The sequence below is a fragment of the Hippocampus bargibanti genome, linkage group LG07 (genome assembly GCF_051943395.1).
Source record: "Hippocampus bargibanti isolate YZ-2025 linkage group LG07, ASM5194339v1, whole genome shotgun sequence".
NCBI lineage: Eukaryota > Metazoa > Chordata > Actinopteri > Syngnathiformes > Syngnathidae > Hippocampus > Hippocampus bargibanti.
The window spans coordinates 12,731,768-12,748,402 of record NC_142740.1 but is presented as its reverse complement, the minus strand read 5'-3'; the positions used below and the strand labels follow the sequence as shown (position 1 = coordinate 12,748,402).

Below are 16,635 nucleotides of genomic sequence, written 5' to 3'. Positions count from 1 at the left end.
TCGGCCATTTCCAATGGAGCTTGTGGGCTATCTTGTGCATTTTCTGGGCACTACATTGGAGTACAGACAGCTCGAATTGATACGGAAGGACTTCTTTAATAGATTGCAAACATTTATGCTTTCCTCTTCAGAACTATTTGAATCATATTCATAACTGGATAAAGCATCTTCTCCGAATGTGAACTCTTTGAAGCCATTGTTTTGATTCTGGAGCAAGGCAGTATCCTGGCGTGACGCCACGAACAAAGGGGTGGGACTTTTTGAATCTCCCCAGTTCCGAGCTCATTTTGTGGCAGATTTGGGACACTTTAAGTTATTTTTATTGGTGTTTTGCATTTCACTAAAAATATCAGCCTGTGTGTTTTGGGTATTTAGATGCTATAAAATGTTTTTTTTCTGATGTCAGATAGGAAACAAAATAATGATGTTGGTTGTCCTTTAAGTGATGGAAAGGCTAAGGCAGGGGTCGGGAACCTTTTTGACTAAGAGAGCCATAAAAGTAAAATATTTAGAAATGTTTTTCAGCGAGAGCCACACGCACGCACGCACGGCCACTTTTCAATAAAATATCAGAATGTATTATTTAAAATAACTTTGTGATAGTACTCACCGTTAACATGGATGGTTTTCCGTTCCTCGTGTTTGGTAAAAATCCAGGAAAACGATCGGAATGAAATTCAATTTGCCGGTCCAGAGGCGAAGCTACTGCTAGCTAGCCTGCACATGGCTCATAAGCTTCCACACTTGCTATCTGCAATCTACTTCTCGCAGAAGTGTGTCGATGCTAACGTTAACATCGGCCTTGTTAAAATGTCACTGACATTCGACTGTTTCATCGATGGTATTGTTTCATTGCAAATTAGAATCAGAACATTTTCTCTCCTCTAATGCTCCGGTGCATTCACTCTGAAGTGCACAAGTTGGGCTCATTTAAAGGGGCGTTTACAAATTTCAACATGACGGCCACTATCATCCAATCAACATGGCGCTTTCGGCCATTGTGGGTCAGTGTCATCCAATCAAAATTGCGCTTTCCGCCAACTGCAGCCCCAACGGGAAATGAACGACGAAAAAAACGACAATATGTATTATAAGATGTAATATTTATCGCCGAGCCATATGCAATCATCAAAAGAGCCATATATGGCTCGCGAGCCATAGGTTCCCAACCCCTGAAGGTATGGAGAAAGAAAGCATATGCTTATGATCCAAAACACATAAGGTCATTTGTGGAGCAGGCTAATGCTTGCATGGATGCTTGTGGAACGGCTCCATACCCTTATTATTAATATAACTCAAGATGCTAACAGCATAATGAATTCTGAAGTCCGCCCCCAAAAAAATCTCAACTTGTCAAAGGCGTTGTTGCTAATAATAATGTGTGAGATTAGATTTTTTTCCAGGCTTCTCTAGAGAATTAAACGAATCATAGTGTCTTCTCTCATCTAAAACCTGAACTATTTCCCACCATGCATCCAACCATCGAACGCAGATTGAGCAGACAATTCTTATGTGTTATGTCCTAGTGTTGTTGCCGTAGCTTACTTCTAAGGAACCACAGATCCATGCCTCCTTTTTCTATACAGGACTGCTAAATGCTGAGTAGTGTTGCATGTGACCTGGAGCCTGTCTCAACTGACTTAAGGCCAAAGAGTGTGGACAGCCAATCACGGGACACATACTATATACTAAAACAACGACTCACATTCTTATCCAAGGGCATTGCACAGTATTCAATTCATTGTAATGTGCATGTGTTACCAACATTCCACCATGCGGCCTAGTGTTTACATCACAATCTGAAAAACTAATTAACATTGCATTATTTTGCTCTGAAATCCTATGTTGCATTGATTTCACTATACATTATTTACATATTTAGGATTTGGAAAGTGGTCCGGTGGTGCTTTCCCTATCGACCTCACAATATAGAGCAGTGATCGGAAACCTATGGCTCGTGAGCCGTATATGGCTCTTTTGATGATTGCATCTGGCTCGCCGATAACACAAAATACAAATTCTCGCTTTTTCACTGTTCATTTCCTGTTTGGGCCGGCAGTTAGCGGAAAGTGCAATTTTGATTGGATGATACTTGACCTATGGCTGTTGATGTCAAAACAGGTAAATGACCCCTTTTAAATAACCCTGACGAGAAAAACAAAATGACAAGTATCATACTTCAGGTTGGAATGGACCGAAGGATTCGCCTTTGTGGAGAGGAAAAGTTCTGATTCAATTTGCAATGAAACAATGCCATCGATGAAACAGTCGAATGTCAGTAGCACTTTGACTAGCTCCATGCTAACATTAGCATCAATATACTTCTGTGAGACAGCAGAAAGCAAGCGTGCAAGCGAATGAGCAGTGTGCAGTCTCGCTAGCAGTAACTTCGCCTATGGACCCGGCAAGTTGACTTTCATTCTGATTGTTTGGCTGGATTTTTTTTACCAATCATGAGGAAGGGAAAACTATCCGTATTAATGGTGAATATAATCACAAAGTTATTTTAAATAATACATTCTGATATTTTGTTGAAATCACGTGCATGCGTGTGTGTGTGTGTGTGTGTGTGTGTGTGTGTGTGTGTGTGTGTGTGTGTGTGTGTGTGTGTGTGTGTGTGTGTGTGTGTGTGTGTGTGTGTGTGTGTGTGTGTGTGTGTGTGTGTGTGTGTGTGTGTGTGTGTGTGTGTGTGTGTGCGCGTGTGTGTGTGCGTGTGTGCTTCCGTGCGTGTGTGCGTGTGGCTCTCACTGAAAAACATTTCTAAATGTTTCACTTTTATGGCTCTCTAAGTCAAAAAAGTTCCCGACCCCAGGTATAGAGGTTGTGGATTCAATTCCAACTTCGGTCTCCCTGCATAGAGGTTGCATGTTCTTCCTGGGCCTGCGTGGGCTATCTACCACTCCGGTTTCCTCCCACATTCCAAAAACATGCATGGCAGGCCGGTTGAACACTCTAGAATTCTCCTTATGTGTGAGTGTGAGCGCGGATGGTTGGTCGTCTCTGTGTGTTCTACAATTGGCAACCAGCTCAGTGTCCCCCGCCTACTGCAAAAGGACAGCTGGGATAGGCTTCAGCACCCCACGTGACCTTTGTGAGGATAAGCTGTTCGGAAAATGGAAGAATGAATGATTTGGAGGAATACTTACGTGGCAACCTGATGCATGACCTTGGTGGATGTGTCTTTTAGGGTATCCTTAAGATTGTCTTTGAAGTTACTGAAGAATCTTCCAGCTCCGCCCTTCACCATATCCAACAGTCCTCCCCCATAGTTGGCATCCACATCTGGAAAAATGTGTAGAAAAAAATGCCTCTATTTTAAAAGTATACTGTTTGTCAAAATGTAGTAATCAAATATAGAAATGTGGTGTAACAGAGTGGGTATATTTTCCCTCTGTAACAGTACATTGAATTTGAATTAATATTGAAGTGTGCACTTCAGCTATACCATAAGTGGTATATGAAAACTATATTTGTAAAGTCCAGTTCATGTCCAACAGAGGCCCAACAGAGAATGTACTTCCTGAGGCTGCTAAAGAAGCATGACCTGCCACAGGAGGTGCTGCAACATTTCTACACGGCTGTCATCGAATCCATCCTGTGTTCTTCCATCACCGTTTGGTTCGGGGCCGCCACAAAAATGGACAAAATCCGACTTCAACGGACAGTTAGGACGGCGGAAAAAATCATTGGCACCGCCCTACCCACTCTCGAGGACTTGCACACTGCAAGAATCCAAACTAGGGCGCAGAAAATCCTACTGGACCCTCCGCACCCTGCCCACCACCTTTTCCAGCTACTCCCCTCAGGCAGGCGCTACCGATCCATGCGCACCAAATCCAGCAGACATTTAAACAGCTTCTTCCCCCAAGCCATTAACTCTTTGAACTCTTTGAACTCTTTCAACAGTAGCCAAAATGGAACTGTATAGTGCCACTTAGCAGTTTTTTTGACAACGATACTAGTGCAGCGTGTTCTACCGGAAACAAATCCCTTGTGTGTTCTACATACTTGGCAATAAAGATGATTCTGATGATTCTGATTCTGATGTCGACAACCTCAGTCTTTGGGGAGATGTAAATTTCTCCACTGCGAGACTAATAAAGGCAAAATCCAATCCAATGTACTGTACAATTTCCAAAGTGTGGAGCACGGTGTCCGAAAACACCATCAAGAACTGCTTCCGTCACTGCAAATTTGAACATCCAGGGTGCAGTGACGGAAGTAGTGAGGAAACGTCTGCAGCTAATGAAGAGGATGACGACAACATTCCTCTTGCAGTGTTGGCTGAAAAGCTAAAAGTCGCCGACATTGCATCGTATGTTGCAGTCGACAAAGACATTGCGACATTCCCAAGCTCATCAGATGCGGATATCGCAGCAGAGGTCAAAGCCAAGTATGCCCCAGGAGATTCCCATCATGATGATGATGATGAGGATTAAGAAGAACCGACTGAATGCACACCTATTGCAACACCGACAAAAGCGTTGCAAGGTGCTGCGGACATGCGATCTTTCTTTGAATCCGTAGAAAATGCATCCGTTTTTTTAGAAACGTTAAACAAGATGGAAGTGTTTATATTAAAATATAAAAATGGGAAGCGGGAAGAAGATTGATGACTTTTTTAAATAGCATACATAATTGCAATGTTAGTGCAAGCGTTTTTCTGCAACAATGTTTGTTGTTTTGTCTGCTGAAGCGTGATGGTTTTGAAAATGACTGTACATTCCATACTGTGCATTAAAGGACAACCAACATCACTTTTTTGTTTCTTGACTGACATCAGAAAAAGGTTTTATAGCATCTACAATACCCAAAACACGCAATATGATAAATGCAAAACACCAATAAAAATGACTTCACGTCACGCCAAGATGTCTTGCATTGCTGGAGAATCCAAACAATGGCTTCAGATTCGGAGAATATGCTTTCTTGTTACACATCCATTCATGGATATGATTCAAATACAGAAGAGAAAGAGTAAAACAGGGTTGCTCATTACGTCGATCGCGATCTACTCGTCGATCGCGGAGGTAGTACTGGTCGATCGCAGCGTGACAGTAAAAAAAAAAAAAAAAACATTTGTCAGCCTATCAAACGTCCCGTCACTTGATTGACATACAGGGCAACCATTCAGATGACAACTGAATTTTTACCTTTAGGTCGCCGTGCATGCCTAAACAACGGCGCTAAACGCAGCAAAATTTACAGGCTAGTCAGCGAATTACCTCAGATTTTAAGCCCTTGCTAAAACATATGGTGATCAAAATGAGTGAGAAAGATGGACCAAGTAAGGGGGCAAAACATATTACTTTCATACGGAATGGGAAAATGTGGAGCGCCATTTTCGGACTGTACGACATTGACTTCCCGCCGAAAAGCCAGCTGAGAAAGAGAACGGTGGACGAACTAAAATCCCAGTTGTCCGGACAGCAGTCATTTTTCACTCAACATACTTCAAAAGCGAAAGTCGCCACTGAAGCACGTTCCGGGTGAGTCACGCCATCGTTAAAAACAATAAATCCTTCCAAGACGGAGAGATTGTAAAAGAAGCATTCGTTGAAGCAGCTGACTCCTTGTTCAGAGACTTGGACAGTTCTTTAACTTACTCACACAGGAAAAATACCCCAACTTGAGGAAATGTGCTACCTCCTTGACTGCATTATTCGGCTCCACTTATTCATGTGAGCCAGCCTTTTCCTACATGAAGATCATTAAGTCCAAATACCGTTCCACCATGAATGATGAACATTTGGAAATGTGCTTGAGGCTGGCTGTCAGCAGCTACTGTCCTGACTATGCATCCCTGGCTGATTCAATTCAGTGCAAGTCATCAAAGTAAACTCAGGTAATTACAAAAAATGTTAATAGTTATTTATTATGTTATGTATATGTAGTTATTATGTGTGTTGTGCAATATTGGCTTATTCAGTTATGCAAGGTACATCAACATACATTGTACATCCTTAAAACATTCGAAAATAATTATGTTTTGCATTTTTGTCATGGGTAGATCATTTTGACTTGGTAGTTTTTGTAAGTAGCTCGTATGCTGAAAAAGTGTGAGCACCCCTGGAGTAAAGCATACATGTTTGCAATTGTGACAGGTTGTAAATTATCGTATTTCCTATTTTGGTTACATTCGCGTAGTTCTATTGGTTTACAAATGATATATATCGAAAATGTTTATTTAAACATGGAACGCCTGCTTCGGTTCATGTTTCGTGTCGGACCGATTTAGATCGTTGGACCGGAAATTGTTGTGCGCGTACGTTTGCATTAGATCGGGGCATTCGAAGTAAACCACTGTTGAGTCAAGACGTATCACATTGCTTGTCTTGTGGTTTTTTTTCTGGATCCCACAACACCGTATCTCCCTTACTATAGTGGAGAGCGCAACATTTTGGAGGCACCGCTGGGATATTTGCGTTCGAGTGTTGTCTACTCGCCGTGGGTAGAAGCTCGCGCCGAATATCCCCAATCAACCCAGTCGGAGTGGCGTCGCCGTTTACTGGTTTGTTTCTACATGTGCTCTAGTTGCATCTCTGTGCGTACAGCCACCACTAGAGGGCACTGGAAGACTTTGAAGTGAATCCGGCCAGCTGAACTGCGTCTACCCTCTCGAAAATGGCGTTAGAGGAATTACAGTTGGACATCAAAGGCAAGTTATTTGGACTGAATTTTCAACAGTTGTCAGAGTTATGTGCTGAAATCCAAATATCTGGACTGGAAAGAGAGCAACTTACAGGAAAGACTCGAGGCCAACTAATTAATATTGTGTCAACCTACATTGAAAGAGCTGAATTAGAGCTAGAAGATGGAGGAATGTCAGATTTGCTACGTGTAAAGGACTTGATTGAAAGTATAAAAGATTTTGAACTAGGAATAGCCAAACCAAGTGAAAAAGGTCGGGATGCAGTGCGAAAGAGAAGCATAGTGCCCCCAGACACTGCCCCCTGGCGCAAAGATTTCAAAATATCTGGACAAATAGGTGAACTCGGACAAAAAGATAAACTCACATTTCCTAATTTGGTCAGACAGATAGAAAGTGGGCTCAGTAAAGGCTACCAGGGGGATGAGATCATCGATGCAGTGGTTCGTGCCATAACACCAGGTCTGCAGTTGAGAAGCTACCTCGAAGGGAAAGAAAATCTTACCCTAACTTCTTTACGAAGGATTCTCCGATCTCACTATCAAGAGAGAGGAGCCACTGAGTTGTACAAGCAGCTCTCATCGGAAGTGCAGACTAATAAAGAGTCCCCACAGAAATTTCTACTGCGTGCAATGGATCTTCGTCAAAGGATTCTTTTTGCATCTCAAGAAGCCGAATCAGGGGTGAAGTATGATCCCACGTTGGTCCAGAGTTTATTCCTGCACACAGTTCTGACGGGGTTACAGAGTGACAATGTAAAGAGTGACATGCAACCTTTCCTCCTGCTAACCACCACATCAGATGAAGTACTGTTAGAAAAATTAAACATGGCATGTGCAAATGAAAAAGAGCGACAGGAAAAAAAGAAAAATGCTGCTGCACGGGTGACAACGCTGAACACTGTCCAGTTAGATGACACACCAGTCCCGATTGGGAAGAAGACAGTCTTAAAGCAGAATACTGTTACTGTGCCGAATGAACTCCTTTCAGAGATCAAAGAGATGAGGTCAGAGATGATGCTGTTAAAAGAGCTGCGTGCAGAAGTGTCCCAGATCAAAGAGACTATTCAGAAACCAACAGCCACTTCTCAGCCCACCAGCGGAGGACCTGAACGCCTGCCTGACCACTACCCTGAACAGGTCGCCTTCACTCCACCTTCACAATATCAGGTAGATCCACCAGCCAGGCACTACTACACCCAGCACTCCCCATCAGCTCTTCAGCAGTACCACCCAGCACCAGGCCCCAGGCCGATGAGGGGGGCAGCACAGTTCCAGCAGCGGTTCGCCCCTCCGCAGTACTACATGCCCCGTCGCCCTCAGCCCAGGTGTTATTCTTGTATTCAGACAGGTGAAGAATATTGTCAGCACTGTTTTAAATGTGGAAGTAGTGAACATTTCAGAGCAGGCTGCAAAGCACAGAACTCAGCTAGGAACCATGCTTTAAACTAGAAAGGGTTACTCCAGTGGGACATGGTGTGACCACAGAGACAGATAGGTCCCAGTGTTACAGTGGTGCTATGAAAATGGAATGTAAGCCCCACACACGTGGCCCCGTTCAGAAGAGACATAAGCAGTCATTTGTCGAGCGTACAGATAAGAAACAGTGTGGCAAATTACCTTCGGTCAGGGAGTTAGTGGGAAAGAAATGTCTTATTCGGTGCTTTTTGGGTAACAAAAGGGTTGAAGCACTCTGGGACTCGGGGTCCCAGGTGTGTGCTGTAGATGAGTTATGGAAACAAACAAACTTACCTGACGTGTCATTGAAAAATGTGAATGAACTTATTGACCCTGATAACACTCTCAATATTGTGGCAGCTAATGGAACGGATATGCCTTATGTAGGATGGCTTGAGATACCATTTAAACTTGGTGCTAATGATCCAGGGCTACTTGTACCAGTATTAGTACTAAAAGGTGACCAGCAACAGTGTCCTATCATAGGGTTTAATGTCATTGAGCGTCTTGTGTTAGATAGCCTCTCTAATGAGTCACAAACAGGGGATACAGAAAAGCTCTTGAAATCGGTTAGACTAGCTTTTCCCCACCTTAAGCGCAATAAAGCTGCCACTTTCATAAAAGCAGTTAGTCTGGGACAAGCACATGAGTACCGTGTAAAAACAACAAATGAGAGATTCACTATAGCCAGGCATAGCTCACTTATTATTCCATGCAAAGTACAGGCTAAGCCCTTTAAGGAAGATGTTACATTGGTTTTTGAGCCAAGTGAAAACCCACAGTGGCCAGATGGCCTCGAGCTTTGTGACTCGTTGGTCTCAGTTAAGGCAGGTTCCATCCCTAGGATAGTTGTTAGTGTCCAGAACCCTACTAATCATGATATTAGGTTTCCAGTAAAGGCTATTATTGGTACAGTGCAGTCGGTAGGGTCTGTCTACCCAGCTAACATATTTAAAAGGGACCTTCCTTCAGTGGTTGTCAATGAGGTCCATGTCCAGAATACCACCATCGCTCTCAGTGAGCAGTGGGACCCCCCAATTGACCTTTCTCATTTGGACGAAGATAAAAGAAAGACCGTTCAGCAGATGTTGAGAGAGGAATCGGCATCATTTTCAAAATCGGACGACGACATAGGGTGTGTGGAAAACCTACAAATGGACATTTTGTTGAAAGACACTGAGCCTGTTTCAAAGACATATATGTCTGTCCCAAAGCCAATGTACAGAGAGGTGAAAGACTATTTACAGGACTTGATAGCGCAGGGGTGGGTGGAAAAGTCCACTTCCTCCTACTCATCCCCTGTCGTCTGTGTCAGGAAAAAAGATGGTACACTGCGCTTATGTATTGATTACAGAGAGCTGAACCGGAAAACACACCCTGACCGGCACCCCATCCCACGGGTACAGGACGTGGTGGATAGCCTTGGGGGTAACACCATCTTCTCGCTGCTGGACCAAGGCAAAGCATACCACCAGGGGTTCATGTCCAAAGGGAGCCGACACCTGACTGCCTTCGTGACCCCTTGGGGCCTTTATGAATGGATTCGAATTCCGTTTGGACTCATGAATGCACCAGCAGCGTTCCAGCGGTGTATGGAACAATGTCTGGAGGGGTTACGGGACGAAATATGTGTCCCCTATCTTGATGACATTCTTGTTTTCAGCGGGACATTTGACAACCACGTTGAGGACGTCAGACGAGTGTTGCGACGTCTCAGGGAAAATGGAATAAAACTCAAAGCCCGAAAGTGTGACCTCTTCAAGCCGGAAGTGAGGTACCTCGGCAGGATTGTCTCTGCTGAGGGGAGCAGAATGGACCCGGCAGATACAGCAGCAGTGCGTGCCCTGAAAAACAAGCAGCCAGGCACTGTCGGTGAGCTTCGAGCCATTTTGGGACTATTAAGCTATTATAGGCAATACATCAAAGATTTCTCTTGTATCGCTAGTCCCTTGTATGCTTTGCTTAAAGCCCCTCTGAATGTTGAGACTCAGCAGCATCAAAGACAAAAATGGAAAGTGAGACATAACAGTGTGTCTTCCAACACACGTATTGAGTGGAGTGATGAGCATCAGTCAGTGTTAGAGCAGCTAATAGACTGTTTAGTTCAACCACCAGTTTTAGGTTTTCCTGACTTCGCGCATCCTTTCATTTTGCATACAGATGCCTCTAACCGGGGTTTAGGTGCTGTGTTGTACCAAAGACAAAATGGCAAACTTCGCGTGATAGCCTATGGCTCTCGGACATTAACTGCAGCTGAGAAGAATTATAACTTACACTCGGGCAAGTTGGAATTTTTGGCGCTTAAGTGGGCGATCACAGACAAGTTTCGTGATTATTTGTACTATGCACCATTCTTCACTGTGTATAGTGACAATAATCCACTCACGTATGTACTGTCGACTGCTAAGTTAAATGCAACTGGGTGCAGGTGGGTCGCAGAACTTTCTGATTTTAATTTTACTGTTAAATATCGTCCCGGTAAGGAAAATGTTGATGCAGACAGTTTATCTAGGATGCCCCTTGATATGGTAACATATATGGAAGGATGTACAAAAGAAATGTCATATGATGCTGTGAGTGCTGCCGTACAAGCGGTTGACCAACAGAACGAGTCTAGTGCAGCTTGGTCTATGGGAATCTCAGCTACGTGTGCCGAGGTGTCACTAAACACACCGATAGCCCCATTGACTGTTGGACAGATCAAGCTAGATCAAGAGACTGACCCCATTATAGGACATATTATTAGATACAAACTGGCGGAGACGAAACCGCTAGGTACTGAACTAAGAAAGCATTGTCCTCAAGTTGTTTGTCTTGTGAGGGAATGGGACAAGCTACACTTTAATGACAGAGGTGTTTTGTACAGAAAAACGGCAAACAGAACCCAACTACTGCTTCCTGAAAAACACAAGGTGACAGTGTTAAAAGAGCTGCATGATGAAATGGGCCACCATGGTGTAGAAAGGACTCTTTCCCTTGTAAGGGATCGTTTTTACTGGCCCTTTATGCAAAAAGAAATAGAGGACTATGTACTGAGAGAGTGTGTGTGCCTAAAACACAAAAAGCCCAACCGTGAGACCAGAGCCCCTCTCACTAATATTGTGACTACTCAGCCTTTTGAACTTGTCTCCGTTGACTTTTTGCATCTTGACAAATGTAAGGGTGGTTATGAATACGTGCTTGTGCTAGTAGACCATTTTACACGTTTCGCTCAAGTTTATGCTACAACGTCCAAATCTGGCAAAACAGCGGCAAACAAAATCTTTAATGACTATGCTTTAAAGTTTGGGTTCCCCCTTCGAATTCACCATGATCAGGGTGGTGAATTTGAAAATCAACTTTTTGCTCAACTGAAGGAATATTGTGGGGTTGCGGGTTCAAGGACAACCCCCTACCATCCACAGGGAAATGGACAGGTTGAACGATTTAATCGAACACTGATCCAGATGTTAAAGACACTGACAGAGAAACAAAAGAGTAACTGGAAAGACTCACTAAACAAACTCGTTTATGCTTACAACTGTACCAAAAGTGAGGTGACAGGGTTCTCACCTTTTTACTTACTTTATGGACGTTCACCACGTTTGCCAGTTGATATGTTGTTTAGTTTGAATCCAGACTCGAACCAGGGTGAAACCAACCAGAAGGACTATGTGAAGAAGTGGAAACAGGGCATGGAGGAAGCGTATGCGATCACGCAAGAAAATAACAACAAAGCTGCTGCCAGGAGTAAGAGACTATATGACAGTAAACTAAAGTATTCTACCCTGTTGCCCGGTGATCGTGTTCTGGTTCGAAACTTAACCCCACGTGGAGGTTCAGGCAAACTGAGAAACCACTGGGAGGATGTTGTTCATACAGTGGTTCGTCAAGTCAGCCAAGACATTCCAGTTTATGAGCTGAAACCTGAGAGGGGGAAGGGCAGATCTAGGATACTCCACCGCAATCTCTTGCTGCCATGTGATCATTTGCCATTAGAGACTTCACTACAGTCCCAGTCCAAGGAAAAGTCCACTCGGCAACGACCGAACAAGATGCCGGAAATGGATCCGGAAGAGGATGATGAGGAGGATGAGTATTATCCAGTGTTGCATCGCCAGAGCACCCGACCAGACTCACCAGAACCGCGGGACGTGAGCTTTGTGGAGACAACCCACCATGATGACAATCAACTGGGGAATGAACTGCCGGGGACGGAGCCGGGAGCTGCGGAAGTTGACCAATCTCAGGAGGGCAACATTGGTCCGGAAAATGATCCACCTGTGACAGTGTGTCCCCCTTTTCCCCAGCCACCCCCCAGTAATCCTGATATTGGGGGAAATCAACGGCCACGACGAGAACACAGGAGACCCAAGGTATTCACGTATGATCGCCTTGGTTCGCCATCTTGCTACAATGTAGGGACAGTACCATATCATGGTGAACAGACAATGCCTTGGATGTATGGCGCACACCCCTATTATGCCACGAAATACTACAGAAATGGTTAATCGACACTTCGGTTTAATAGAACAGTGAGATGGAAACAAGAAGACCCCGATGAGCCCTGTATAAGTAAAACGGAATGTATGAAAAGAGTTCCAGTCTGTGAATTGTTGATTGTTATAATGTAAACAGAATGTATGAAAAGAGTTCCAGTCTGTAAACTGTTCATTATTATAGTTCATATTTGGATGCAGTTCATAATACCGTGCGTCATTGTTTTGGGCACGTCGTCCAGCGCATTTATGTATTTACTAGTACATATGTTGGGGACAACATCTATTTTGAGGGGGAGTATGTGACAGGTTGTAAATTATCGTATTTCCTATTTTGGTTACATTCGCGTAGTTCTATTGGTTTACAAATGATATATATCGAAAATGTTTATTTAAACATGGAACGCCTGCTTCGGTTCATGTTTCGTGTCGGACCGATTTAGATCGTTGGACCGGAAATTGTTGTGCGCGTACGTTTGCATTAGATCGGGGCATTCGAAGTAAACCACTGTTGAGTCAAGACGTATCACATTGCTTGTCTTGTGGTTTTTTTCTGGATCCCACAACACCGTATCTCCCTTACTATAGTGGAGAGCGCAACACAATCGATTAAAGATGTACTGTACTGTACTGTATACTGTATCCTATGGACCTCTACTGGCGGCTTTCGGATGCAACACGGTTCTCAGACAAAACATGCATACATAATGTAGAGTAAGATGTAAGCGTTGCGGTTTCCCTGTTGCAGTGTTACTGTATGTACATGCCCACTACTGTATATGGATGCAATCGTTTTTGCAACAATGTTTAGTTGTCATTCCATACTGTATTAAAGATCACCCAGTCACGTAACCAGCTTCCGTGTTTATCTTGTCGACGCAAGCACAATAAAAAAAAACTAGCGATTGGCCGAGACTGTTGATAGCTCACAGCTTTCATTACTACTGGTCGGTCTTTTTAAATAACAAAACGTAGCCGTTATCACATCCAGAGACAAACAAGAGCTGTTGTCACGTCACAGCTGCGCGCCGGCATTCTATTCAGGCACTCTCTCGAACTGTCACGTAACCAGCTTCCGTGTTTATCCTGTCGACGCGAGCACATTAAAAAAGAACTAGCAGCATAGCTTATATACAGTACTGTTGTTTGACACCAATGGATTTAATAGAAGAATTGTGATATCCGAACAACGTACAAGGCAATCGTGGCTGTGGAAGACTATCTAACAAGCAAATCCTTCATCGCGAAAGAGTTTGACGTGCAGCATCAACGTAAGTTATGTAAACGTTGGAGTTTTGGTTTTTCATCCATGTACAGTATTTAATTGTGTTGCATCCAGATATCTTTATTGCTTGCAACAATCATTGTTTTTCATGTGATTGTACATGCTGGCGTTCGTGGTTTCGTGTGAATAGAACTTGAGGATTTAGCATTGGTTGGTTGCATTTTTGAAAGGAAATAGTAATTAAAAAAGTGTAAAGACGTTTTTATTTTATGCACAAGTTTATTTTTCACTTCACTACTGGTCAAAAAACATGTTAGATACGCAATCCATGAACCCAATGATAAAAATACATGCCATAACAAAGATCCCCCATTTACGTACCCCCCCCCCCTCCCCTCTTTAATGCAGTTCGGCACAGGATCGGATATATCGATAGTCCGGTTATATCGATATTTTTTTCCGACTCCCGAGAATATCGATATAACGAGACTTTACTGTATTTAGAAAATCAACCATTTCAGTGACAGAGGTTATTAAGGTGGACTCTTATCATCTTATCAGATTCCATGGTACACGAATGGTTTAATGAAAATTATAATTACAATTACCGTATTTATTCGAGTATAACGCGCACAATTTTCTACCTAAAAAAGAACACAAAGTTTGGGTTCGCGTTATGAACGCGTCCTGGGAAAAAAATCTCAGAATATTTAATGCTTTTTCCCTTCAAGAGGGGGCAGCATTCCCATGGCTATTCTCTCCCTTCAGTTTCGAATTCTCGGAAAGACCCAAATCACGGCGCATTACTTTTTTTTATTGTTGATTACCATTTGTTTTAGCTACGCTTCATTTCCTTTCCTCACCCACACTGAAACATGTCACATTATGGTTGCCGACCAACGGGTGACGCTGTCGGACGTGTGTGTGTGCGCGCGCTTGTGTGTGCGTGTGCGAGCGTGTTTGTGCGTGTGTGCGCGTGTGTTTTTGTGTGTGTGTGCGTTTGCGTGTGTGCGCGCGTGCGTGCGGCTCAGTCGGTCACGGTGCTTTGTTTGCTTTACAAAATGGACCAATTAATAAGTGATGATATGTCATTTATGGTAATTTGGTAGCTTCATGTCAGTCCTGCGGAGAGCTAATATATTTGATCCATATTATCACTATCCTTGATAGTTTTGAAAGGCGTGTAGCCGTTGAGGAAGGAGCACACACGACTGAATGTGGAGACGTGTATATTCCAACGGCTAACAAGTGGATCTCATCTGAACATGGGAAAATGGAGTAAACTAGTCTTCATAACCATGCCCCTTGCTGTACACCTGCTGGGTGAGATACATGGTCTTAGTGCCCGCCACAGGCGCTTATAAATGAAATACATTATTATTATTACCATGCATTAGACGAGCAATACAGGAAGTTAGCACACAAGAATGCTGCAAAAAGAGTATCAGTGCATGCATTGGGTCATTTTGAGACAATTCGAGTTTTTGTCATCCGGAAGAAGTACACACGGCATCATTGTGGAGAGGTCTATATACTTGGATACATACAGTCAATCCATGTGCAATTTCAAAGGTAATACAGGATATAGTGAGAAGACATTAATTGGTTGCCAAATGGCCTGAAGGGTTTTACTCATTCTTGTGCGATGATTTTAAGCCTGGCAGGAGATGGCTGTGGCAGCAGAGCAGACTATACTGCAACCCAAAATGAGCATTTAAGAGGCCTGTACGCGCGTAGACTGTATGTTGATATTGTCAAAGACTGCCACCACTGCCAACCATCCTTTCTGCTACTTCCACACTACACCTGACTTAACGATAGCTGAAGCCATGCTGCGAGTTGCTCCCTGCTACAAACGCCAGAACAAGGGTGACCGGAGACGGTGTGCGGACTCCTACCTGAGCTGTCCATGGTGCTGCAGTCTTTCTCTTTCTCGAGGCCAACCTTCGGTCCGTGGAGAACACCTACAGGGCCTGCGAGTGTGCTGCCTCCCCTTCCTCTGCCGGCACTGAAGCTATCTCTGCCACTATCGACCAACTGCAAAGATTCATAGCCATCATAAGTGTTCTTTTTCTTATAAGCACCCAGCAAGCTCATCACCAAAAGAAGTGGGGGGGGGGGAATCACCATCCACCAGCCACTAAAAAAGGACGAATAAAAACGAGCTATTTTGAAGGAGCCCCAACGCCGGGGTGGCTGTGCTGTCTTTTCCTCATGCGCCCATGCTAGTGCTACCGCGAGATGCAGCACATGTCCGGAGAGGAGAGGATACGGACGGTCTAACTCATGCCTGGGGGAGGTGCGCTCTCTCGCAGGCTCTCTCATTCGCTCTCTGGCGGTCACTCTACCCAACTCCCAACTCCGACCCCCCCCCCCCCTAGCTCAGTTTCAGTGCCGCAGTGTTGTACAGTCGTGAACAATTGGTGTCGAGTCAGGGGCGAAGAGCCGGGGGCAGAGCAAGCAATGTCCCACCTCAGCCATGAACCTCTTCCCATGTCCAGTGTTGAATTCCTTAATTCAACCCAGGAAAAGACAAATAATTCAAGGTACTCATCTAATAATATTACTTACACTATTCTGAACAATAAGTTGTGTGTTCTTATATACATTGTGTAATCTACCTTGAATAAACTGAATCATTAATAAAAAATATTTTGGTATCGAGGGATGTGCTGGAGGCCCTGATTCCTCGGATCGGCTGGGAAATACAGCAGCTGTTTGGGAAAATATATCCCCAAATTACTGATGCTACCGTTCCCTTGTTTGTACCCAAATATTTATTCAACAAGGTTTATTCTTATTTCCATATTTATTGTGTCAGATATA

The 16,635-nt window shown here is 43.8% G+C and overlaps 1 protein-coding gene across 9 annotated transcripts in view; it reads right to left on the bottom strand.

Moving 5' to 3' along the window:
* dnajc6 (DnaJ heat shock protein family (Hsp40) member C6) overlaps window positions 1-16,635 on the bottom strand; it is a 63,262-nt gene that overhangs the window by 31,885 nt on the left and 14,742 nt on the right. For 5 of the 9 annotated variants that reach the window (XM_089000452.1, XM_089000451.1, XM_089000450.1 and 2 more), the window contains 2 exons: window positions 15,708-15,846; window positions 3,147-3,282 (listed from right to left, as the gene is read on the bottom strand). In XM_089000452.1, the coding sequence (XP_088856578.1) occupies window positions 3,147-3,282; window positions 15,708-15,720 (149 nt within the window). In that variant the 5' untranslated portion in view covers window positions 15,721-15,846. Of the gene's footprint in view, window positions 1-3,146; window positions 3,283-15,707; window positions 16,502-16,635 lie in introns of those variants that run through there. The other 4 variants (XM_089000445.1, XM_089000446.1, XM_089000447.1 and 1 more) reach the window with 4 other exon arrangements.